This window comes from Molothrus ater, chromosome 2 (genome assembly GCF_012460135.2).
Source record: "Molothrus ater isolate BHLD 08-10-18 breed brown headed cowbird chromosome 2, BPBGC_Mater_1.1, whole genome shotgun sequence".
Taxonomy (NCBI): domain Eukaryota; kingdom Metazoa; phylum Chordata; class Aves; order Passeriformes; family Icteridae; genus Molothrus; species Molothrus ater.
The window spans coordinates 111,854,168-111,874,328 of NC_050479.2; the positions used below are offsets into that span (position 1 = coordinate 111,854,168).

Here is a 20,161-nt window from a genome sequence, read left to right on the forward strand (position 1 = left end):
AATAGTTGTCATGTTTCATTCCAAGGTGAGTGTTCTTGGTAGTAGTGTACATAAAAAATTTGTATGTCATTAGGGATAAAAGGGTCTATGCCAGACAAGGTCAGATATTATCCTCATGAGTGGCAGAAGAGGTCCATATTAAAACAAAGAAGGTGTTTGATTTCTTTTTGAATGTGGGCAGATGATTCAGACCCACGTGCCCTTCATATGCTCTGTCTCTCCCTATCTCCTTTCTTTTGAAACAGATTTAAGTCCATCTACTTTTATATTTTCAAACAAAACCCATAAAAGGGCCATAAATATCATGACTCGCTAAAATGAAAGCTGTTTTCTTCTTCTCCCAGGAGACTCCTGCCTGAGAGAGAGACAGAAAGAGTTCACCTCTTTGAAAATTTCCTCCTCTGTCGAAGTAAAGCTGGTATCTAAAAGCAGCCTTCAAGGCTTTGTTCTTATCATCTTGACCTGGCTTTGTACTGGCTTCTCTCTGTATTGCTTGTGGAAGTGTGAAGGACGGGGCTAGGGGAAGGAGTTTTGGCTATCACTGGCAGAGCAAGGGTCACGCTTGGAAAGGGATTTCATTGTGGTTTCAGAAAACATTATAAACTCAGTGCAGTGGCAGAAAGAATGAAGAAACTCATTCCCCTCTGGATCAGACCAGTGATCCACCCTTTGTGTCTCTGATGTTGGCCAGAACCAGATTCACCTCAGAAGATATAAAGAAAGTTTAAGTGGGTAATTATGGAATAACCTGCCCTGAGTAAAATTTTTTCCCCTTCTGGCCCAAAGCCCTCCTTCATCTCTCCTCCTTGGTTAGAGTTCAACTCTATGCCCTGAAGCATGACGGCTTCTCTCCCTTCCAAACCGCTTTTCATCCTGGCCTGTCTCATGTAACTGCCTATGACAGTGATGGGATGTATAGGTCTTGTCCACTGAGAGTCTGTGACAGATCATAGCCTTATTGGAAAGAGAGGCAGAGAGGCTGAAGAGAAGGTGAGGGAGGAGAGCATAAACTCAGATGAAATATCCATCAGGAAGATGGAAAGAAGAGTGAGTGCCTGGGAAACTAATTGCTGCCTGCTGATCTGGGCTGTGGAGATAGCTTGCAAGTGAGCAGTTTTGGTTTTCAGAAATTTCAGCCTGGAGCACACTAGGAAAGTCAATTCTTGGTTGAAACTACTGTTCATAAATATTTCCCCTTTTATATTTATTTATTTATTTATAAAGCTGTAGAAGTATGACAGTAGTCCTGAGAAAACAATTCCATTATAACTTAAGGGAGCTTTTTCTTCCACTGAAATTCACTACTAATTTCTGAAAAGGTATTGGCATAATTTGGGGCTCTTAGGCACTGAACATGGATTTAAATCAGGCTATTTTTCTAATGCCCGAAGACTGTTTAGGAATCCAAAGTTAATTCCAGATACTCCTGCCTAGGTCCTTATCCCTATCACACAGAGCTGCTCATAATCCTGGGTAGAGCAAAGCCCAGCTTCTGTGGATTTGTTTGGCCATTGCATAGGGCATCAAAATTTACATGACATAATGCCAGATGCCCCAAGGTAAGGATTAGAACTGTCCAGCACATGAAGGCTTTTGACTTTTTAGATACTGTCAACAGTATCGCAGGTGATAGCACTATACCACAAAAAGCATTAACAAAGTTCCAGGGATTGCTTAAATGCACTTTCTAGATGGACACTTTCCATTTGTATGCAGGTTGAATGATAGATTTCACTTATTTGTCCAGGAGCTCAGCAATTCCTAGGGAGAGGGAGAGAAGAGCTAGCTTTTGGGTCATATCCAAATCTCAGTAAAGATTATTTTCACTCCCACAGTATCCACTGTTTCCCATATCACTTCCTCTCAAAAGTGTGGCAAAGGGATCTGGAGTTTTCCAAGTGATGGGTGTTGAAATCACACCCAGTCTCCTGGATACCACACTGAGGTGTTCAAAGCATCCTGCTGGTGTTGCCTGAGCACAGGAGATTGTTCATTAAGAAAAATGACTGTATCATTCATACTGGGCACAGCTGCAGTGAGCAGCTCAGTGGCAGTGTTCAAGGCTCTGTAATATCCTGTTAGTTGCCACTTGCCATTAGATTTTTTTACTGGCCATAAAGGAGAATTGTACGGGCAATGAGACGTGACGATAATTCCCTGTTCTTCCAGCTCCTTTATCAATTCAGTAACAGGACAAATAGCAGCAGAAGGTAATGTGTATTGTGGAATATTAACTGCCTTACTATGGGGTAAAGAGCAGCTGTTTGCAACAGATTAGCAGTCAGAGATGCATCTGTAGGAGATAAACTTGGGGACAGAAAGGGTGATGTCCCTATTTCCCATTTTCCCACGACTGACCCTTCAATACATCCGTGCCCAGTATATTAAGGGCACCCAAAAGTAAAGTCAGGTGGATTGTCTGTCCCTTAGACAGAATCAGCTTTGCCCTGACCAGAGGGTGGTTGGTGAGTTTCCCACGACTGACTGCTTGCAGAGCAGAGGCTGCCTTTGTAAGTGTCCTTATGTACCATGGATACCCAGATTCCTGTGTCACTGAGGAATGTTGTGAGGTAGGATGCATCATTAATTTGGGACCATCATCTTGGGACTGAGATCCTCAGCAGTGGGAGTAGCACCCACCTTAGTTTCCTAAATATCCAGTCTAGGTTCAGTGCTGGTAGGTTTGGATATATCCCTGAGCTTACAGCACTTGCATGCTCTATCCCTTTGAACCATATGGTGTCACCCCGTCTCCAAACACAGATCCCAGAGGGTTATGAGAAGTAAATGAGGAAAACTTGTGCATTGTCACAAAAGGAAAGCTGGCATCTCAGAGACAGCTCCTTCCCTAAATATATTTTCCATCATCTTTTACACTCAGTAGTAACTGATCACATTTCTCAATTTCTGCTTTTGTCTTTCACACGGAGGCAGGCTCACTCTGTTACATTTTCTCTATAGCTGAGGATCTCCCTTGGTTTTTACCCTCTGGGATGTATAGTGGTATATCTGCCAGCCTACACTGAAGGACATCTTGGAGAGTAATACCGTTTAAGTTCATCTTAATGGCCAATGCTAAAGATTCCCACACCCCCTCAGCTTCCATTAAACACACATCAGACATGTACAGGCTCCCAAATCACCTCCCAAGGATGCAGTTCTGCTGGGAGGGATTATCAGGCTCCTGGGGCAAGGGGTGCTGGTCCTCCTAATTCAGCTAAAATCACTGTTTTCACCATGGCTGCATAAAGGCCCTTTAGTTCTACCTGGCCACCTGTCCTGCCTACCTGGCTCTGCTTCAATCCCATGCTGCTGCTTCCAGCACACATCAGGCCTTAGCATGAGCTGGGTTGGCCAGACCAGGAGCCTGAGTCTCAGAAAGGCCAGGGTCTCAAGCAAACAAACAAAAACAAACAAAAGGGCTTGTTTTTATTATTATTATTTATCAGGAAATGTAGTGATAGGAAGTGGTGTAACCATTTTAAACTGAAAAAGCGTAGAATTATGTTAAATAGTGGGGTAGATTTATATTAAATATTGGGAAGAAATTCCTTACTGTGAGGGTAGTGAGGCCCTGGCACAGGTTGCCCAGGGAAGTTGTGGGTGCCCCATATCTGGAAGCATTCAAGGCCAGGTTGGATGGGGCTCTGAGCAACCTGATCCTAGTGGGAGATGTCCCTGCCCATGGCAGGGGGGTTGGAACTGGATGATCTTTATGGTCGCATCCAACCCAAAACATTCTGTGGTTCTATGACTGTTTTCTTCTAATCCACTTACACAGTGCCACTGCCTGGTATGTATAGGGTGGTGAGAATATTATTTCACTGAACTCACCTTATGCATGTGTCCACAGCTTGGTCTGATGATGCTTACACACTGTAAAATAATCTCTTATTTCTGTGGCAAATCTCTCTTGTGTTGACAATTAAGTACTCTTTAAAATTCCATTTTTTGGCTATGTTTATTGCAACATAGCCCTTACAAATGTATAGAAAATGTAAATAACTTACCTAATATTTTTGCTAGCCACCTTTCTCTTTCCCTCTCCTTCAGTTATGAATGCCTTGGAGAAGAGATCATTCTTGCTTAGTGCCTGAAAATGCCTGAGCTTCTAGGGGGAGCTGCAGTAAATAAAAAAAATTATGCTGGATTCTATTTTCACTAAAAGAAAAAAAGAAAGGCATGTTATAACCCTGATTTGGTGTGATTATACTGTAAATAGGACATAAACAGTCAAAGGGAAAATAACCCACAATATTCACACCTTTGAGAGACTGTGAGGTGGTAATCGCTATTCTTCCCTGCTGTTCAAAATATTTTCCAAGTGTCCTCGAAACTGCATTGGCAGCAGAACGTGGCCCAATTCAAGGGCTTTAATGCTACTGCTAAGTAGAAATTATTTTTGTCCTCAAAATTTTCAGTGAAATAGTCTGTATTTTGCAAAAGAAAAAGCATAGCTATTCACTGCAAAAGCACTAAGAAAAAAGGCAGAGACCATCAGAAATCTTTCTGACAAGACAATTCCATGTTTAAAAAAAAAATTGTCCAATTAAGGAAAAAGTACAAATGTTGAATTTCAAAAATAGGCATGTTCTATATGAAGATGACAGAGAATTTCAGTGTTGCTTGCTGAAGTTAATAGTGAGCATAATGTCCACTTTATACATGGGGAAACAGGAACAGAAATTTGCCTTCAGCTCATTTTTTCACTTTTCCTCAAGAACTGTTGCACTTTCCATGCCACACAGAACTGGCATTTTAAATGGGTGGTGTAGCTTACCTTTAAGACCACAACCCTTCTTTACAAGCAGCATGGCTACCTCTGCCTGTTACAAAGCCACAGAAGAGCTCTGCCAGAGAATCGTTCCAAAACCTTGCAGGGAGATGCTGTGCTTTTCCTGCCCTTTGTGGTGAGAATCTTTTTAATCTTATATCCATGTCCACACTCAACACTTTCAAATCTCTCACCTTTATGACCTGTTATTTCTCAGCATTGTTTTGGGCTGATAGATAGCTAAGGATATAGATATTTACTGTCACTATGTTAATATCCAGAGGTCTTAACTAGCACCAGGATCCCACTGCAACACATACAGCATGCAGCACAATTCTAGATGTTCTTGCCCTAAAAGACTTGGAAGTTAAATAACAGACACAGGCTGGGAGAAAGAGATTGCATCTGTAAGTGTGTTTGAGACCCAGAAACTGAGCCTGGTGTTGCACATGGATAGTGCAGCAGCAGAAGCCTGCAGGAAATTTCAAAAGATAGGGCTAAATTCATCTTGCTAACAAACATTCTCCATCAGCAATCACTCACCTCTCCGTGGCGCAATTAAACACTCACTGGCCTCCAGAGAGCACAAGCACAACTTTCTAAACTGGTGATTAAGGCCTTTGTCTGCGAGGGGCAGACATATGTTTCAGGCCTTTTTTCACAGAGTGTGTGATGTGAAAGAGTATAGCATTTATCAGTACAGGCTTTTCCCCTCCCAAGTCATGGCTCCTGGCTACTACCTTGCAAAGCAGCAGTGCTGTGCCTTTTTGGCCCATAGAATTTTAACCATTTCAAAAGGAAATAGTAAATTTGGGACTCTTTAACAGAATAATCAGCAGCACAGGGAAAGAGCTTGATGCTTCCTTGGACCCAGATTCAGGTTTTCTGAGTGAGTTAAAATGCTGTCTTCTGAGATGGCCTGAACACTGAGCTACTGAGTTGAAAAAGGCCCCTTTCTGCCTTTTGTCACCTGCTGCTTATGGGCTGTGTCTTGTCTGTGGATAAGGTTGGCATTAGAACTGAAGGTAACTTCAGGTCTGTGAGCACAGGCTGGGAAGAAATTCCTCATTGCAGTTTCATGTTTATCCATCATAACCCGGTGTAATTGCAGACTGTCCCTAAAATATGCTGCACTGAATTTTGCAGTGCTTCAATCGTCTTTCGGATCTGGGTCACACTGATGGTACAGGTGGTTTCAAATATAAATACAGGCCACCATCACATGGATGGGATGTACACTCCTGGCAAAACCGGGAGCTTTACCTATGTTTTTCTGTTTGAGAAGTGATTCAGAAACAATCAGATTGGTTCTGGCTCTGTGTGGCAGATTGCACTTGAGCATGCAGCAGCCTCCTAGCCAGCAGAAAGCTGGGCTAAATCACCCACTGGAAGCACAAGCCTGCTTTAGCATTTAACACTTCCTTAGCATTTAACAGTGAAACTCAGCAAAACGTCAGCTTTTATTTTTGCGTTGTCCTAGGCTCAAAGGCTCCCAAGGCTCAAAAGATTGCAAATGCCTCTGGAGTATCAAAGCTTCAAATCCAATGTAGCCTGGCTATTATTCCCTTCAGCATGGGCAGTTACAGAGATGGGATGAATGCTCCCCATCTAGATAATTTAAAACCTGTGTTTAGCATTAATTCTGTCAGTTTGGAAAGCAGGCAGCTGACAGCACAGGGCCATGCAATGCCCTGGGCTTCTGCTGGACTTGCACATGGTAAGAGACCATCGTGTGTGCTTGCTGGAATGGGAGGGGTTTAGGTGAGATTAGTGAATGGGCAGAAGAACCTGCTCTGAGGAAAGGTCTTGCCCAGATTCATGCAGGCAGTGGCATCAGAAAGGTGCTGCATGTGGCACATTACAATGGACACACTAAAAGTCTTCCTATTCCCTTATTCTACCATAAGGACTGAGTTACTGTGAAAATCACGTTCCCTGCACAAAGGGGCAGAATAAAATGCTGTTTGGCTTAAACCTATTCCTGCTTGTGAATGTAAATTAAATCTGTCCTCCTTCAAATTTCTTTTGTTCTGTTGCTTTCATCTTTGTGGAAGTTTTCTTTGGTGACTCCTCTGTTGTTGTCAGCCTCGCCCTTACAGGTGAAAATCATGAACCCTTCTGAAGTTACAAGCTCTAGGAACATGTCCTAGAGGCAACATGGAGTTACAGAACCCCAACCAGAGTGCACTAGTACACTGGTTTTTCCTGCCCTCCTCTGTGCAATTACTTGGGGGAAAGTTCTGTAGGCCAGAAAAACTATATTCATAACATCCACTATTTAAGCCTCTCACTTGGATTCTTTCCTTGCAGTGAGAACTGACACACTGTCAAAGTTGACAGCACTATGCCAGTTTATTGCACCAGAAGCCCTGGCTTTTCCTTTCCTCCCATCTGCAGAGCTTGGCTGCTCCCATTATAGGAACCCTTTCTCACTCCTGCCCCTAATAAAATCTCCATGCTTCACATGCTCCCTCAGCCTCCCTTTGATTCGTGCTCCCAGAGTCTTCCTCGCTGCTGACGTCGGGAGCCTGCACAGCTCTGTAATTTCCCGACAGCCCTTTTCAAACACTGCCTTTTAATCAGGTGCTGTGTTTTACCAGCACTTCCTCCTCTCACTGAACGCCTTTGAAGTGAGGCTGCCAACACTGGTGGGGTTCCTTCTCTGCTGCCCTTTTTTGTTGTTTCCATACAGAATTCTAGGACAGAATTTTGTAGCTTTTTAGATGCTCTGATTTCTTTTTTAATTTTTTTTTCTGTGTTGTGATCCTAATTTCCTGCAGGATTTCTTCTTCCTCTCCTGGGAAATTTGTCTCTATTTCTGGCATCTGTCCTTCCTAACCCTTCCCACGTTTCTTCCCTTCTAAAGACAGGGGAAAAGAATCCATTTAATATTTTTCTGTAGTAACGTCTATCTCATCTGTCAATAAATTACCCTTTGCCATCTCTGGGAGACCCCTTTGTCTCCCTTCACTGACCTTATTCTGTACCTTGCCTGTTTTTTTTTTAAGGGAGGATGCAATATCCCTGGGCTGTCATTCCATGAAGAACAGCTGTCATTCCTCCCATAGTGTATGCGAATGTGTTTGAGGAGGGAGGGGAAAGGGAGGGGGGAATTAGGGGAGGATGGGGTTCTGCTGTTGGGAAATATGATGGTCCTATTCAGAGTGGTAAATGTTTTTTCATTCATGATATTCCACTGCAATTCTGTCTTTTTCTTCAGTGGTTTTAGACATTCACTTTCTTAGTAATCTAACACTCATCTATCTGACATATAACTACAAGAATATTTATTAAACATCTTTTTTAAACTCATTATGCATGCATTTTATAAATGTCTAATTTCTTCACAGTCTCTGCAACTGTAAATGCTATCTCACCGTCAGAGCTGCAGTCTAATACTACAGAGGTAGATTCAGAAAGCATTATCTGTGCCTTAAAAACATGAGTTTGCCATATATTTTCGGTGTTACAAACTGAAATGCTCACTGAGAGGGTTAAAGAACACGGTATAGTCCTGCATGTAACTAGCTAGCTCTGCAGACCTGCAGAAGGAAGAGACAGATCCACGAATCCAGCAATTCCTGCCATGTTCTTATTCCTCCTTGTGTTTTTGAAGCACTGCAGACTCCCAGATAACTCATCACAGAGCATTCCCTGCCTTTCTCGTGGTCCAAGGGCTTTGTGCATAGCACAGGTACAAGTTCCTTTCTACCTGCTCCTGCTCCCACACACAATCTAACCATAAATTAGTACAGTTTTACAAAGCAAATATTAGTTTTGATCAAATTCTACCAATGTATTTTAAGAAACAAAGGAAGTAAATCCACCAAAGATGCTCTCACCTCTGTACCTTCTGGCAATTACACTTCTTAATGCATTTATTTTCACAATATGGGCGTGAAATAAGGAAATGCAGTTATTATCTCTGGTGTGCATAGAAACACACCAAAGCGACCTCAAGGCACAAGACACAGCACGTGCTGGGGCCCTTAATCTCTGAGTACCTGAATCAAAAACCTGGTGAAACACACTGTGACTCTTGTTTGATCCAGCCCTGGGGTTCCCTTTGTTTGGAAGCCAGCAGCAGGCACCATGTTTGTGTCACATGCCAGCTTCAGACATGGCTTCTGGACCTGTGAGCTCAGAGGTGTTCCAAAGGCCCAGATTAGCAACACTAGAGAGAGACTGAAGAACTTAAAGTCAAAAAGAATGTCTACATACAACATACATGCCAAGCTCCTCACTTCCTTGTCCTGCGCTAGCAGGACATCAGCAGAACATCTTTTCTCTTAAAAGCACTGTAGTAGTTGTTTTACAACTGTTTTGTGATTGATGTCCACTCTGGCCCTTCCTCTCCCATCTGATGGCTCTGGCAGTCCCTGCTTGATTTAGACATCCCAGTTGAAAAGGTAACCCATCTCCACAGCTAGAAGTAATAAATTCTTTAGCCAGCACAGCAAAATACATTGATATGATCTTGAATTAAATCACTCATGTCTGCAGTCCTCAGTCCAGGATATCACAGTAAATTGGTATCAGCTGAAATCAGATTTACATTAGTAAATGTATCAGGCTATGAGCTGAACAGTTTGCACTGGCCACACCACTCGTTCAGCCTCCTCTTCTTTGGGAGAACTACTTCCAGCACCTTAGTAATGCAGCCAGCTGAACAGTGATACCAGACTTCTCCAGGGGGAATCACTGGGGCTTGGGAACCAGAGCCTTTACTTCCCTAGAAACAATCTGTGCCTTCAAGGACTAAGGCTCTGTCTGCATATGGAAATCGAGTTTTTAAATGTATTCAAATGTTGGTAATACCAACGCGCTCCAGCACCAGGAAGAAGGTGTGGAGTCTACTGAAGAATGGCTCTTGGCTACTGCCATCTTCAGGACTATCCCATGTTAATTATTCAGCTCTCTTGTAAAAAGACACCTGTGGCAACTGGCAGAGTATCTGCACAAACATTAGCAGCCTTGAGGCTGAGAAAATGTTAAATAGCCTTAGTAATAGAATATTAAAACCTTGATGATGAGCAAGCTAGCGTGGGTGGAATAATTGTCTGCTCAGAAAGAGGTGCCTTTTTCTCATTCTATTCCTGTTGTTGAATCCTTATCTCCTGGATAAATAAAAACAAACTCCCCAGTTATTGTTCTCGTTCACCTTTTGACTCTTGATTAGATTTACTGCAGATACGTCTCTTTGGCAATGAAAATGGAATCAACACATTTCTGATGCACTCCAGTGGAATTCTCAGCCCCTGCTCCACCCTCAGACCACCAAGGTCCTCGTTTTCTGAATGGCAGTAATTACCTGTCCCTCTAGCACGTGGATGAGATACAACTTTCAGACAGATCATTTGCTCTGATTAACAGACTGTTCTGTTTCACTTTGAATCTTTATCTTATTTTTAAACTTCAGCACTTGGAGCCAAACCTGATACCTTTCTGAAGAGAGAAACTCACGGTGATACAAGCTGCCTTGCTCGGGCTGCTTCTCCTTTCTATATTTTTCAGTGTTTTCCCAGATGAGGCCCCAGGATTATTGCAAACGAGTCCCAGGAAGAAATGCTGCTCAATTAGGCGAAAAGAAACTCGAAGGAAAAAAGGAGTAGAGCCAGCAAATTGCTTGAGATAACAATCTCCCCCCACCCGTGTGTCTCTGTAACTAAGAGGATTAGCTGAACTTTCTGTGTCACACCAAAACTGACAATAAGCAACAGTGACTTCCCCCCGCTGGCACTTGTACCTTCACATGTTTCATTTTCTTGCCCACACTACTGCCTTGCCCCTTGCTGATTGTATGACAAACTTGGGGATGAACATGATGGCTCTTTCCTTTCCTTTAAGATTTATGACTCAAAGCCAAATAAAACCCAACTCAAGTTATTACATGCTCTGTTTCCTCCTAACAACAACTCACTTTTAACAGTGTAAGCTAAGCAAGGAAACATGGAAATATGGTCTCCTTGATCTCACCTGATCTATCTGCTGCTAGAGATGCAAACAGCAGCCTCGGGTCTGCCAACACGGGAGCAGGCATAAAGACGTCCCTTGGGAGCAGGACCAAACGTCTGGAATATATAAAGAAGAAGTCCCATCAAAATTCAAAGTAACTGGGGTTCTGTGTAGATACAGCACTGCCAGCAAGGAGCTGGATGTTTATTTCAAGTTAAGATTTATCATTCTGTGGTAGGAGGACTACCCAGGGTAGTCTTGCAGTGAAAGGAAATAAACTTTGTTAAAGGACTCTGTTGCCAGTTATGGAATCAGCCCCATGGTTCTCTGCCAGTGGTGTACACATGATGAAAAGAATATGGCTTGTGGCTGAAGATGATCAAACATCAAATTATTCTAGTTTCTAAAGTAAACTAATTCCTTTTGCTTATGTAGACCTGCGACCTGTGTAGAACATCACTCTAAACCTGGTGAACAGCTCCTTTCCCTGGGCTTGCCAGAGAATGTGTACAGGGAGACAAACTTCTATGAGACACGGCAAAGGAGGAGCATTCTCCCAACCCACATGTGCTCCCTCCCTTCTCTTCCCTGAGTTTCCACAGAAGGCCACAGCAGAAGGTGGTGAAAAATCTGAAAGATGAATGTCTCTGATAGCTAAAGGGCTACACACAGGCACACTGACTAAGTAAGCACCTGTGCCAGAGTGAAGAAGGAAGTTGAAAGCAAGAAGGAGGTAGGAGAATTAGAAATGATTTCACACTGATGTAAAGCAGATACCAGTACACAAAAAGTGAATGTTGTGATAAAATGAGTTGGGATGTGGGACTCAGGTGATCACCACCAGTGTAAGGATTGAAGGGAAATGCTGACACAGCAAAATCTGCAGCAAGTATTGGGGTTGGGTCATAAAATGCATGGGACTTGCCAGTTCTTGTAAAGCATTTTACTGAACTAGGCATCTGTGCTGCGTGCCCTCTCATTGCTACACAACTCCCTGGACCTAAATTAAATCACTATGGCACTTCTGCCATGTTAAACGGTCCGAGCAGGTACTCTCAGGCCACATAAATTCAGTGAAGTAGTGTTTTGGGTGTCCCTGTACAGCTTTATTTGTGATCAAAGGGTATGGTGTTGTGGGGGAGAAATACTTCCAGACAGATTTAGACTTTTACTCCAAAAATCTGTTCAGACTGAGGCATTGTGAAAACTGCCCGGTGTATGGCCACGGGGCAAGACTGCCTTGTCACTCTGTAGCAACCCCTGTCTCGCCTATATGGAGGAGCAGTTTTAGTTCAAAGGGATCCAGGTCCATTCTCTTTCCCCATTTACATGAAATGGGACTAGAGTGGAGCGTGGCAGCCTATTAACAGTGCCCCACAGCACTGCAAGAGTTCTGCCTAGAGAGTGAAGGACACCGTGTCCAATTGAAATTACAGAGGAATTTGGGGTAGGCAGAATGTAATTACACAATTGGAATTTAAACTGTGAAATTAAAAGGAAATATTCAAGGATGAAGGGGCAGAGAGAATCCCTAATCTCCAGCCAGGCTGGGCTGTGTGACAGAAAAGTCCCTTTCTGAAGAGGGAATAAGCAAAGAGCTGTCCTGGAAGAAAGGGAGGTAGAGAATAAAGACAATGTTTTCAAAAGCACCCTAACTCCAGCTGTGTGTTTGTTTCATAGGCTATGTCTATTCTACAGAAAACCTTGCGGTTGCTAAAAGGCATCAGATGTGTCCCTCTTGGCCCCCTCTTCACTGAGGTCAAAAACAATTTGGTTCCTCGTGTAAGCAGCACCAAAGCATTCCCAAGGTCTACAGCAGAAAGCGTGCTGTACAACTGGTCAAAAAAAGGAGTTCAGCCCTGGTTTTCATATAGCTACAAACCAGAATTTGCCCTTCTGCCTGAGTTTGTCACACTGCTGGCACTCTTGCTTTAGTATCTGAGCTTTTCCCAAGTCTTAGTTGGTAATCATCCTAACAAAAAACAGGTATTTTAAGGGTTTTGCTCTAGCAAGGGGAGGAAGAGTAAAACACTGAAAGCAGATCTGTGACAGAGTGGCAACTCAAATCAGGCAATTGCAAATCCCACTCCTTAGGGATCTGAATCAAGTTGTAGGACCTCATTGTTGTCTCTCTCAGAGCCGAGAAACAGGTAAAGATGCAGCCAGCCTTGTGGGTCTCTGGGAGAGGAACAATAACTGCTCAATAGGGTCCTTCAATCAAGGCACAACAGAGAGAACTGGGGGCTCGTCTTCTTGGGCTGCCCAGCTACACATGCAACCGAAGACAAGTTTCTTAATTTCTTTGCTTTAGTTTGCCATTGCTAAAAAAGGACAGCAATAATTTTCTAAATCCTCAGAGCTGGTGATTTGTAAGATGTAACTGGTTAAAACAGGAAGGTTCAGAAGCTGCATTGATGACAACTATTGAAATGCATACAAAAAACTGAGCTAGAGCTAAAGTAAGTGCAGGCAAAGCAGCGGAGAGTGAGAAATAGATTGAAAAACCCACCTGAAAAGATAAGTGTCCTTTTAGTAATTACCTCTCCCTTTCCTGAGGATGTGTGAAGGTTCTGAATTACAGGGTTTTTTAAAATATGAAAATGAAAAACATGCTTCTTTTTGTCCATGCTCCATTTCTTATCTCCAAAAAAGCAGTTAGCTGCACTTGGGAGGGGCAGAGTATTATGAGATGATACAACTTTCCTGCTATAATTTTATTATCTTTAAGATTCAGAGGAGTGGCAACAACTCTCAGAAATGAGAGATTCAGGGTCATCCTTTCTCCAGTCCAGAGACAAGAGAATAGGGTCAGAATCGAAGGCAGAAAGCAATCTGGTCAAAGGCAGCCAGAGGAGTGTGCAAGGGGAAAAAAACAGTCAATATATGCAGTGGACAGTCTCCATTTCTCTTCTGCTGTTCGTGCTCAGCACTCACAAGGTGCGTAGGAAGGAGATCTGAAGAGGGGGAAAAGTATAATAATGGAAAGACACAGTACTGGTGGGTCCCAAGCCTTGGGGATAAAGGTGGACTCTTTTCCATGCTTGGGAACAGGAGGAGGGCGGGGAGCAACGCAGGAGAGAAAGGAAAAACAGCTTTGTGGTTAAAGTACTGAACTGCACAGCCTCCGAGCACCTAGGTGTGAGTCTGTGTCCCACTAATGTCGGCTGTGACGCTGGAGGGACTAGGCACAGTCTTTACGTTGCTTTTCTTCACTTCTCCTTCTCAATCAAGAAGGTACTAATCCTATTTTTCCCCTCGTTTTTTCCCTGCCAGCTCTCTAAATTGCAAGCTTTTTGAGACGCAGTGTCTTTTGGTATCCTGTTCAAAAAATAACACTGTAGCAGGGGAGGCTGCCGGTTCCTCTGTCAGGTTGTGTATGACGATGAGAAATAGGAAACGGACAGAAGCACACAGATAAGTTTAATTAAATGTGAGACAATCTGTGCAGTCCCCAAGTGAAAGGAATACAGAGGTTTCTGAGGACCTATGTATGAAAACACAAGAGGCAAAGAATGACTGTTTGGAGGCAGAAGCCTCTAATTATCTGGATGACCAAAGGGAAAGCAGAAGTAAACGTGATTCTAGTAACAGGCCCTTCTGTAGGAGAGAAATCTCATGTGAAGAAAACAGGATAGAGAGAAGGGGGACATCGTGTGAGAAAAGCAGCATCTGGGATTCACATCTGAGTGGCACGGTGGAATTGGAGCAGAGCAGATAAGTTTGCTCTTAATTTCCCTATACACTAGAGATGTTTAATGAAAAGGATAATTTCCTTCCCTATGTGCTTTTTGCTTAAATACTGTGATTTGTGTTTCTTTTGCTCCCTGCCTTACTGCCTGATGTTTCTTTTGTCCTCTGCCTCCCTACCTTAAAAAAAAAAGATCTCTGAAGCACTACTGAATTAATTCTAGCAGGAGATAGAAAATTCAGAAGGTCACATAGCAATCATAGAAAATTTGGGGTTTATGGGCACAAGTCAAGCAGGCCAATTAGGGTTAGGAATTAAGAGGTATATGGCTTGACATCAAAACAATGGACGCAGATACACTGCAGAGCTTTAAAAGATCCTCAGATACCATTTCTTCCCTTTACATGTGCTGTTGATTTTGAACACTGTATTGTTTTTCACCACCAGAAAATCTTTTTAAAGCAAAATCCCTGTGAGAAGCAATTCTGTGTGGCTGACAAGTCCAGCCAGAGAACAGAATCACAGGGTGCTGCTCGCTGCTCACTGCTTTGGGCTCTGTCTCAGCGCATACTTCACCACCACTGTGAGCCCAGTCTCACTGACTGCAGCTGTACAACCAACTTTCTTACTTATGTCTTTTTGTGAAAGGAATCCAGGGTGCTCAGCTCCTCACAGGACTAAGCCTGGTATCATCTTTGTGTCCAATTATCTCAAATTTCAAGTATTTCCAGCAAGTTGCTCATGAGTAAGACACCAATCAGGCACTATGTGGCACTCACAATTGAAAGAGAGGTAAAATTTATCTGATAAATTATTCATCACTAATGATTTGGCCAGCTTTCCTGGATATATAGCCACAGGGATGTATGACACCTTGGGGAAGGCATCAGATAGAGATGCATTCAAAGAAAACTAGAGGAGAGGATGCAGACATAGATCCAGACTAATCTTTACAGGGAGAAGGAAAGCACCTATGTGGCTTGAGTGAATTAAGTTCTCTTTATAGGTGGTCAATTAGAAAACACAGCGCAGATTAATAACTCCCAGAAAATGACAAAAAAACCCCAACAAACAAACAAACAAAAAACCCCCGCCAAAAATAAAAACACCAAACCACTAGCAACTACTTGTTTTCAGACATCTTTTCTGCGGTAGCTGTGGGTTCCAGCTAAGTGTGCAGAAGCTGAGCGAGAGCAAAGGCTAAATCAGGTGTGGTAATGGGAGCAAATTCTCCCCAGCAAGAAGCTGCTGGGATCAGGGAAGAGGTTACTGGGAAGTGGCATGCCGGACTGAGAGGAGTCTTTGGGTGAGATAGGGAGATACGGGAGAGAATATTCAGCGTAGGCAGGATTAGAGCTGTGCAGAGCCTTAATCTAGGCAGCCCTTTCTCTCCACGTTTATCTGTCCTGGTGCAGCCCCTGCGTGCTGCAGTGCTGGTATAACCTGGCCATAAAACTGGATTAACTGGCCCGCGAGGATCATGGCTGAACTGAAGAGGAGCACGACAATATGCCTTTGTTTACATGTTCGCTCCTGTGAGTGCAACACAGATCTTCAGGAGACAAAGTGCTTAATTGCTGGTTTAGGGTGTCAGCAAATGAATGTGCATGAGTAGGACTGGTGTTAGGGGAAGGTTTTTGCTCTTTCACAGTGCAGTCCATTTCTGCTAGTGTTTTCTGCAATAACAAGAGGTTATTTTATAGGATGGCAAGAAAAAAAAATCCCATTACCAGAGGACCTTATTTTTAAATAAAAATGACAAAATTACCTTTCTGATTCACCCCTTGGAGATACACCCTGCTGTCTCCCTCATTCAGCCTTTCCCTTTTGGCTCTCTCCTACCAATGAAAAAAATCTAGTGGCTGTCTCTGATATGACTCCTAATTTCTTCAGCAACAGCATGCAAGAACAGATCCCCGACAGTTCCTCTTACTCCACGATGTTTTGCCCCCCAGAAGAAAATCCAGCTTGGACTCTGACCCATCTGAGTTAATGACTCTTGGAAAACGTTAAGACCGAGTCCTTAATGAATGCCATTCTACACCAGCCTCCCTTTCTTCTTTTTCTGGAAGTACATTACAAAGCTCAGGGATAACGTGTATTTACACAATATTAAAATGTGAGTAAGTTGTATTTTTACTCTGCCAAATCTGTCAGGAATTAAAGTTTTGCCACTCTGGCTAATTGTTCGTCCTGATTTGGAAGCTTTGAATCTCAAGCTAATTTTATTTGTTGGTCCCTCTGGTCTCATATTTACTCCCCTTTAACGAGGGAGGCATGAAACCCGACTCCCCTTCCAGGACAATTTGACGCGGGAAGTGTAAGAGGATAAAGTATTTGAGAAAAGCACCCCAGGAGCATTGGGCTGCCCAGAACGAGGGAATGTTGGGGTGGGGTTTTTTGAACAGAGGAGAATCGCTTCCGTGCAATCGCTCTTTTCTGGAGGAAAACCAGACCCTCGCTCAGGCACCCTCCTCCATGGGAACCGCAGGTTTTGCGATTCCATTTTCCCTGGATGCAATTCCTCTTTGTGCACGGGGGCTTAGCCCTGCCCAGGGCTGGGGCAGTACCTGGGTGCAGGTGCAGTCCAGACGGGTATTTCCACACCACCACTCAGACACAGTGCCTGTTCACCAGGAGGTTCCTGACAGGCACCTGTCCCCCACAGATTATTCCAAGCTTTAACCCCCCAAAATCTCCCTACCTGTCCACTACTGATTGCCTCAGCTTACCTCAAAAATCTTCCTTCTCTCCCCTACAGATTAGCTGGGATTTTATCTCCAAAATATGAATTTTGTCCCTGATAATTACCTAGATGACCCAGCATGAAAATCCAATGTTTATCCCCAAATTGTTCATTCTGGCCCTAAAGATTCAGTCAGATTTTTCCTGCAAAATACTTCTTTTTCCTTACAGATGACCTTAAGTTTTCCTCCCAGATTTTTCCCTGTCACTAGTGATTACCTCATTTTTACCTTAATATGTCCATTCTCTCCACTAGAGATCATCTCAAGCTTTAGCCCCACAATTTTCCCTTCCCATCCACTACTGACAGACAGCTTTGGTTTTACCTCAATATGTCACTTCCCTCCCCTACAGATTAACTCACATTTTACCCACCAAATTCCCTCTTCCTCTCCACTCCTGATTACCTCAATTTTACCTCAAAATGTTCATTCTCTCCCCTCAAGTCGTATCCCCAAAACCTTTCCTTCCTGCCCACTACAGATAAGCTTGTTTTCACCCCAACACGTCCATTCTCTCCCTCCTACTTCATTTGCTCCCCAAAACATTCATTTTGTCCCCTGTAAATTACCTAGATTTTACAACCATAAAAAAAAAACCTCATGACCACGGGGTGGACCTTTTTGGGGGGGGGGGGGGGGGGGGTCGGACCGCCCCGTGCCCTGAGGGGGCGCGCGGGGGGCGCCTCAGTGCGCACGCGCCTCCCCCCATCGCCCGCCAGCGGCTGAGGGAGAGCGAGACGGTCCGGCCGCGCTGCGCATGCGCGGCGCCGCTCCGCGCCCTCGCCGGGAAAGCGGCTGAGGAGAAGTGAGGGGAGGGGGGAGCGCAGAGCCCGGGGCGCATGCGCGGAGCGGCGGCGGCGGCGCGGGCAGGGAGGGAGGAGAGAGGGAGGGGAAGGGGAGGGGGGAGGGTTTATCGCGCGGCCGATTTTTGGTTAAAATATTCAAAATGGCGGACGGAGGAGCAGCGAGTCAAGATGAGAGTTCGGCGGCGGCGGTGGCGGCGGCGGCAGGTAATCATTACTGCGTTTTACATATTCATATTCATACTCGCGCGCGCGGGGCGCACCCCCCCCTGCCCGCCCGCCCGTCCCCGCTTAGCATAATTTATTAGTACTCAGGATTATTATAATTAACGGCACAGGAGGGAGCGGGGGGGGGAAGGAGAAGGAGAAGCAGAGCAGCCTCCCCGCGCTGGGGAGACACACACACACACGCACACACCGTCCCTCCCGCACACGGAGCCCGCACGCCGGGGCACCGGCCATGGGGGCGATGGGCGGCGGCGGCGCGGCGAGGCGGAGGGGTCGGGGCGGGAGGGAGGGGGGACACACACGCCGGGAGGGAGGGGGGAGGCAGCCCCACACCCAAAAGCGTTCGGGGGTGGCTTGGCCGCCACCCGGCCCGCACGCCCACAATAAACCCGCTTTACATATTCATGGAGTGGGGGGGGGGGGGCGGGGGGGGAAGGGAGGGATGCTGGAGGAGCGATCCCGGCGGGTCGCCCGAATCGGGCAGGGTCCCCCCGGCGGCGGGGCGGAGGGGGCCGGGGGTGCTGGCCCCTGGCTGGGGCCTGGGGAGGCAGATAGACTCGGTTTCCTTAACACTCCCCTCGTTGCCCCTCTTCCCCGCAGCACACACCCCCCCCCCCCCCCCCCCCCCAAGCCGGGGTTTATTTCCCCAGAGCCTGGGCCTTGCAGCGTGGGGTGGGTGGGTGCGGGGAGGGGGGCCAGGAGGAGAGCGTGGTTCGGCTTTTTCATTTAAAGCTCCCCCCCTCCCCTCGCAAGGGGCGGGTTCGGTGGGGGGTGGCTGCGGGGTGCACGGGCAGAGCCCCCCCGAGCCTTTCTCCGGCGGGAGAGGCACCCCCCGAGGGCCGGGATTGCCCCGCACCCCCGAGGGCCGGGTCCGCTCCCCCTGAGGGCCGGATCTGCCCCGGCGCTGTTTGCCCCGCTCCCCCTTTGCCCCAGGGCACGGCGGTGCCGGTCCCGTCCTTCTCCCCCGCGCTCTCCCTCTCTTCCCTCTCTCTCCTTCTCATTTGAATAATGTCTAATTCGGGGAGGTTTATATTATTGAAATGGCCGCCCGGCTTTCCCCGCCTCTCATGTTTAGTAATTCAGACCTTTAATAACAGCCACTCAGAGCCCAACGCCGTGTTTATATTTTACATTCGCCCCATGTGCTTTTGTGGTTCAATATGATTCTTCTTTCTCACTCTCTCGCTTTTTTTTTAAATTTTCTTGGCAAACCCACAGGGCCCCGAGATCAAACCCAGGCTGTGTGAGGAGAGGAGGGGGAGAGCCAGGCCCCGGCTCCTCTGGCAAGCGCCTAGGCCTCACTCTGCTGCTTGATTTATTTACTAATAACCAAAATGACCCCCCCATCTCCACTCCACCCCTGCCAGCAAAAACAAAACCCTCCTGGGGCTTGAGCAGCATCAGATCTGCTCATAGATTCTCAAACACTCATGTCTTTTAAATAAGGAGCTTATTTTTAATTTATAGCAACTCAAGACTGTAAAGCTGTTCCTTTCATATCTGCTTTTCAGAGGCTTGGGCATTTTTGGTCCCTTTGTCCTTGATTCTTTTCCTTAAAGGAGAGTTGCTTCTAATTTACGTTTCCTGGCACTGAGAGGGCTATAGAAGGCACACTCAAAATCTAAACAGCTTTCCTCCTCCCTCTGAACACAAACAGAATTGAATACATTGAAGATAATCTTATTCACCTTCTTTTTGCTTAATGTGGATGAGGTCTAACAGTGCACTGTGTCAGATGCTTTTGTCACTGCTTGTATCTTTGACTGTTCTGGGTTGAGGCTTTTTTTTTTTTTTCCTCTCTCTTTCATTTAGATTTTGCTTTCAAGACAGAAGATACCACTAGGCAGTGCAGGGTCTAGAAAGGAAGATAAGTTTTCTGTGATTGTGTCATAAGAACGCCAAGTGAAAATTGAAATTAATCCTCTTAAATTGTCTGGAGTAATTCAGTTTTAAACCAGATATTAGT

The 20,161-nt window shown here is 45.2% G+C and overlaps 1 protein-coding gene across 1 annotated transcript in view; it reads left to right on the forward strand.

Moving 5' to 3' along the window:
• The first annotated feature begins 18,094 nt into the window (after positions 1-18,094).
• POU2F1 (POU class 2 homeobox 1) overlaps positions 18,095-20,161 on the forward strand; it is a 101,942-nt gene continuing 99,875 nt past the window's right edge. Inside the window, exon 1 of the mRNA XM_054514101.1 lies at positions 18,095-18,174. Within this exon, the coding sequence (XP_054370076.1) occupies positions 18,111-18,174 (64 nt within the window). The 5' untranslated portion in view covers positions 18,095-18,110. The remainder of the gene's footprint in view (positions 18,175-20,161) is intronic.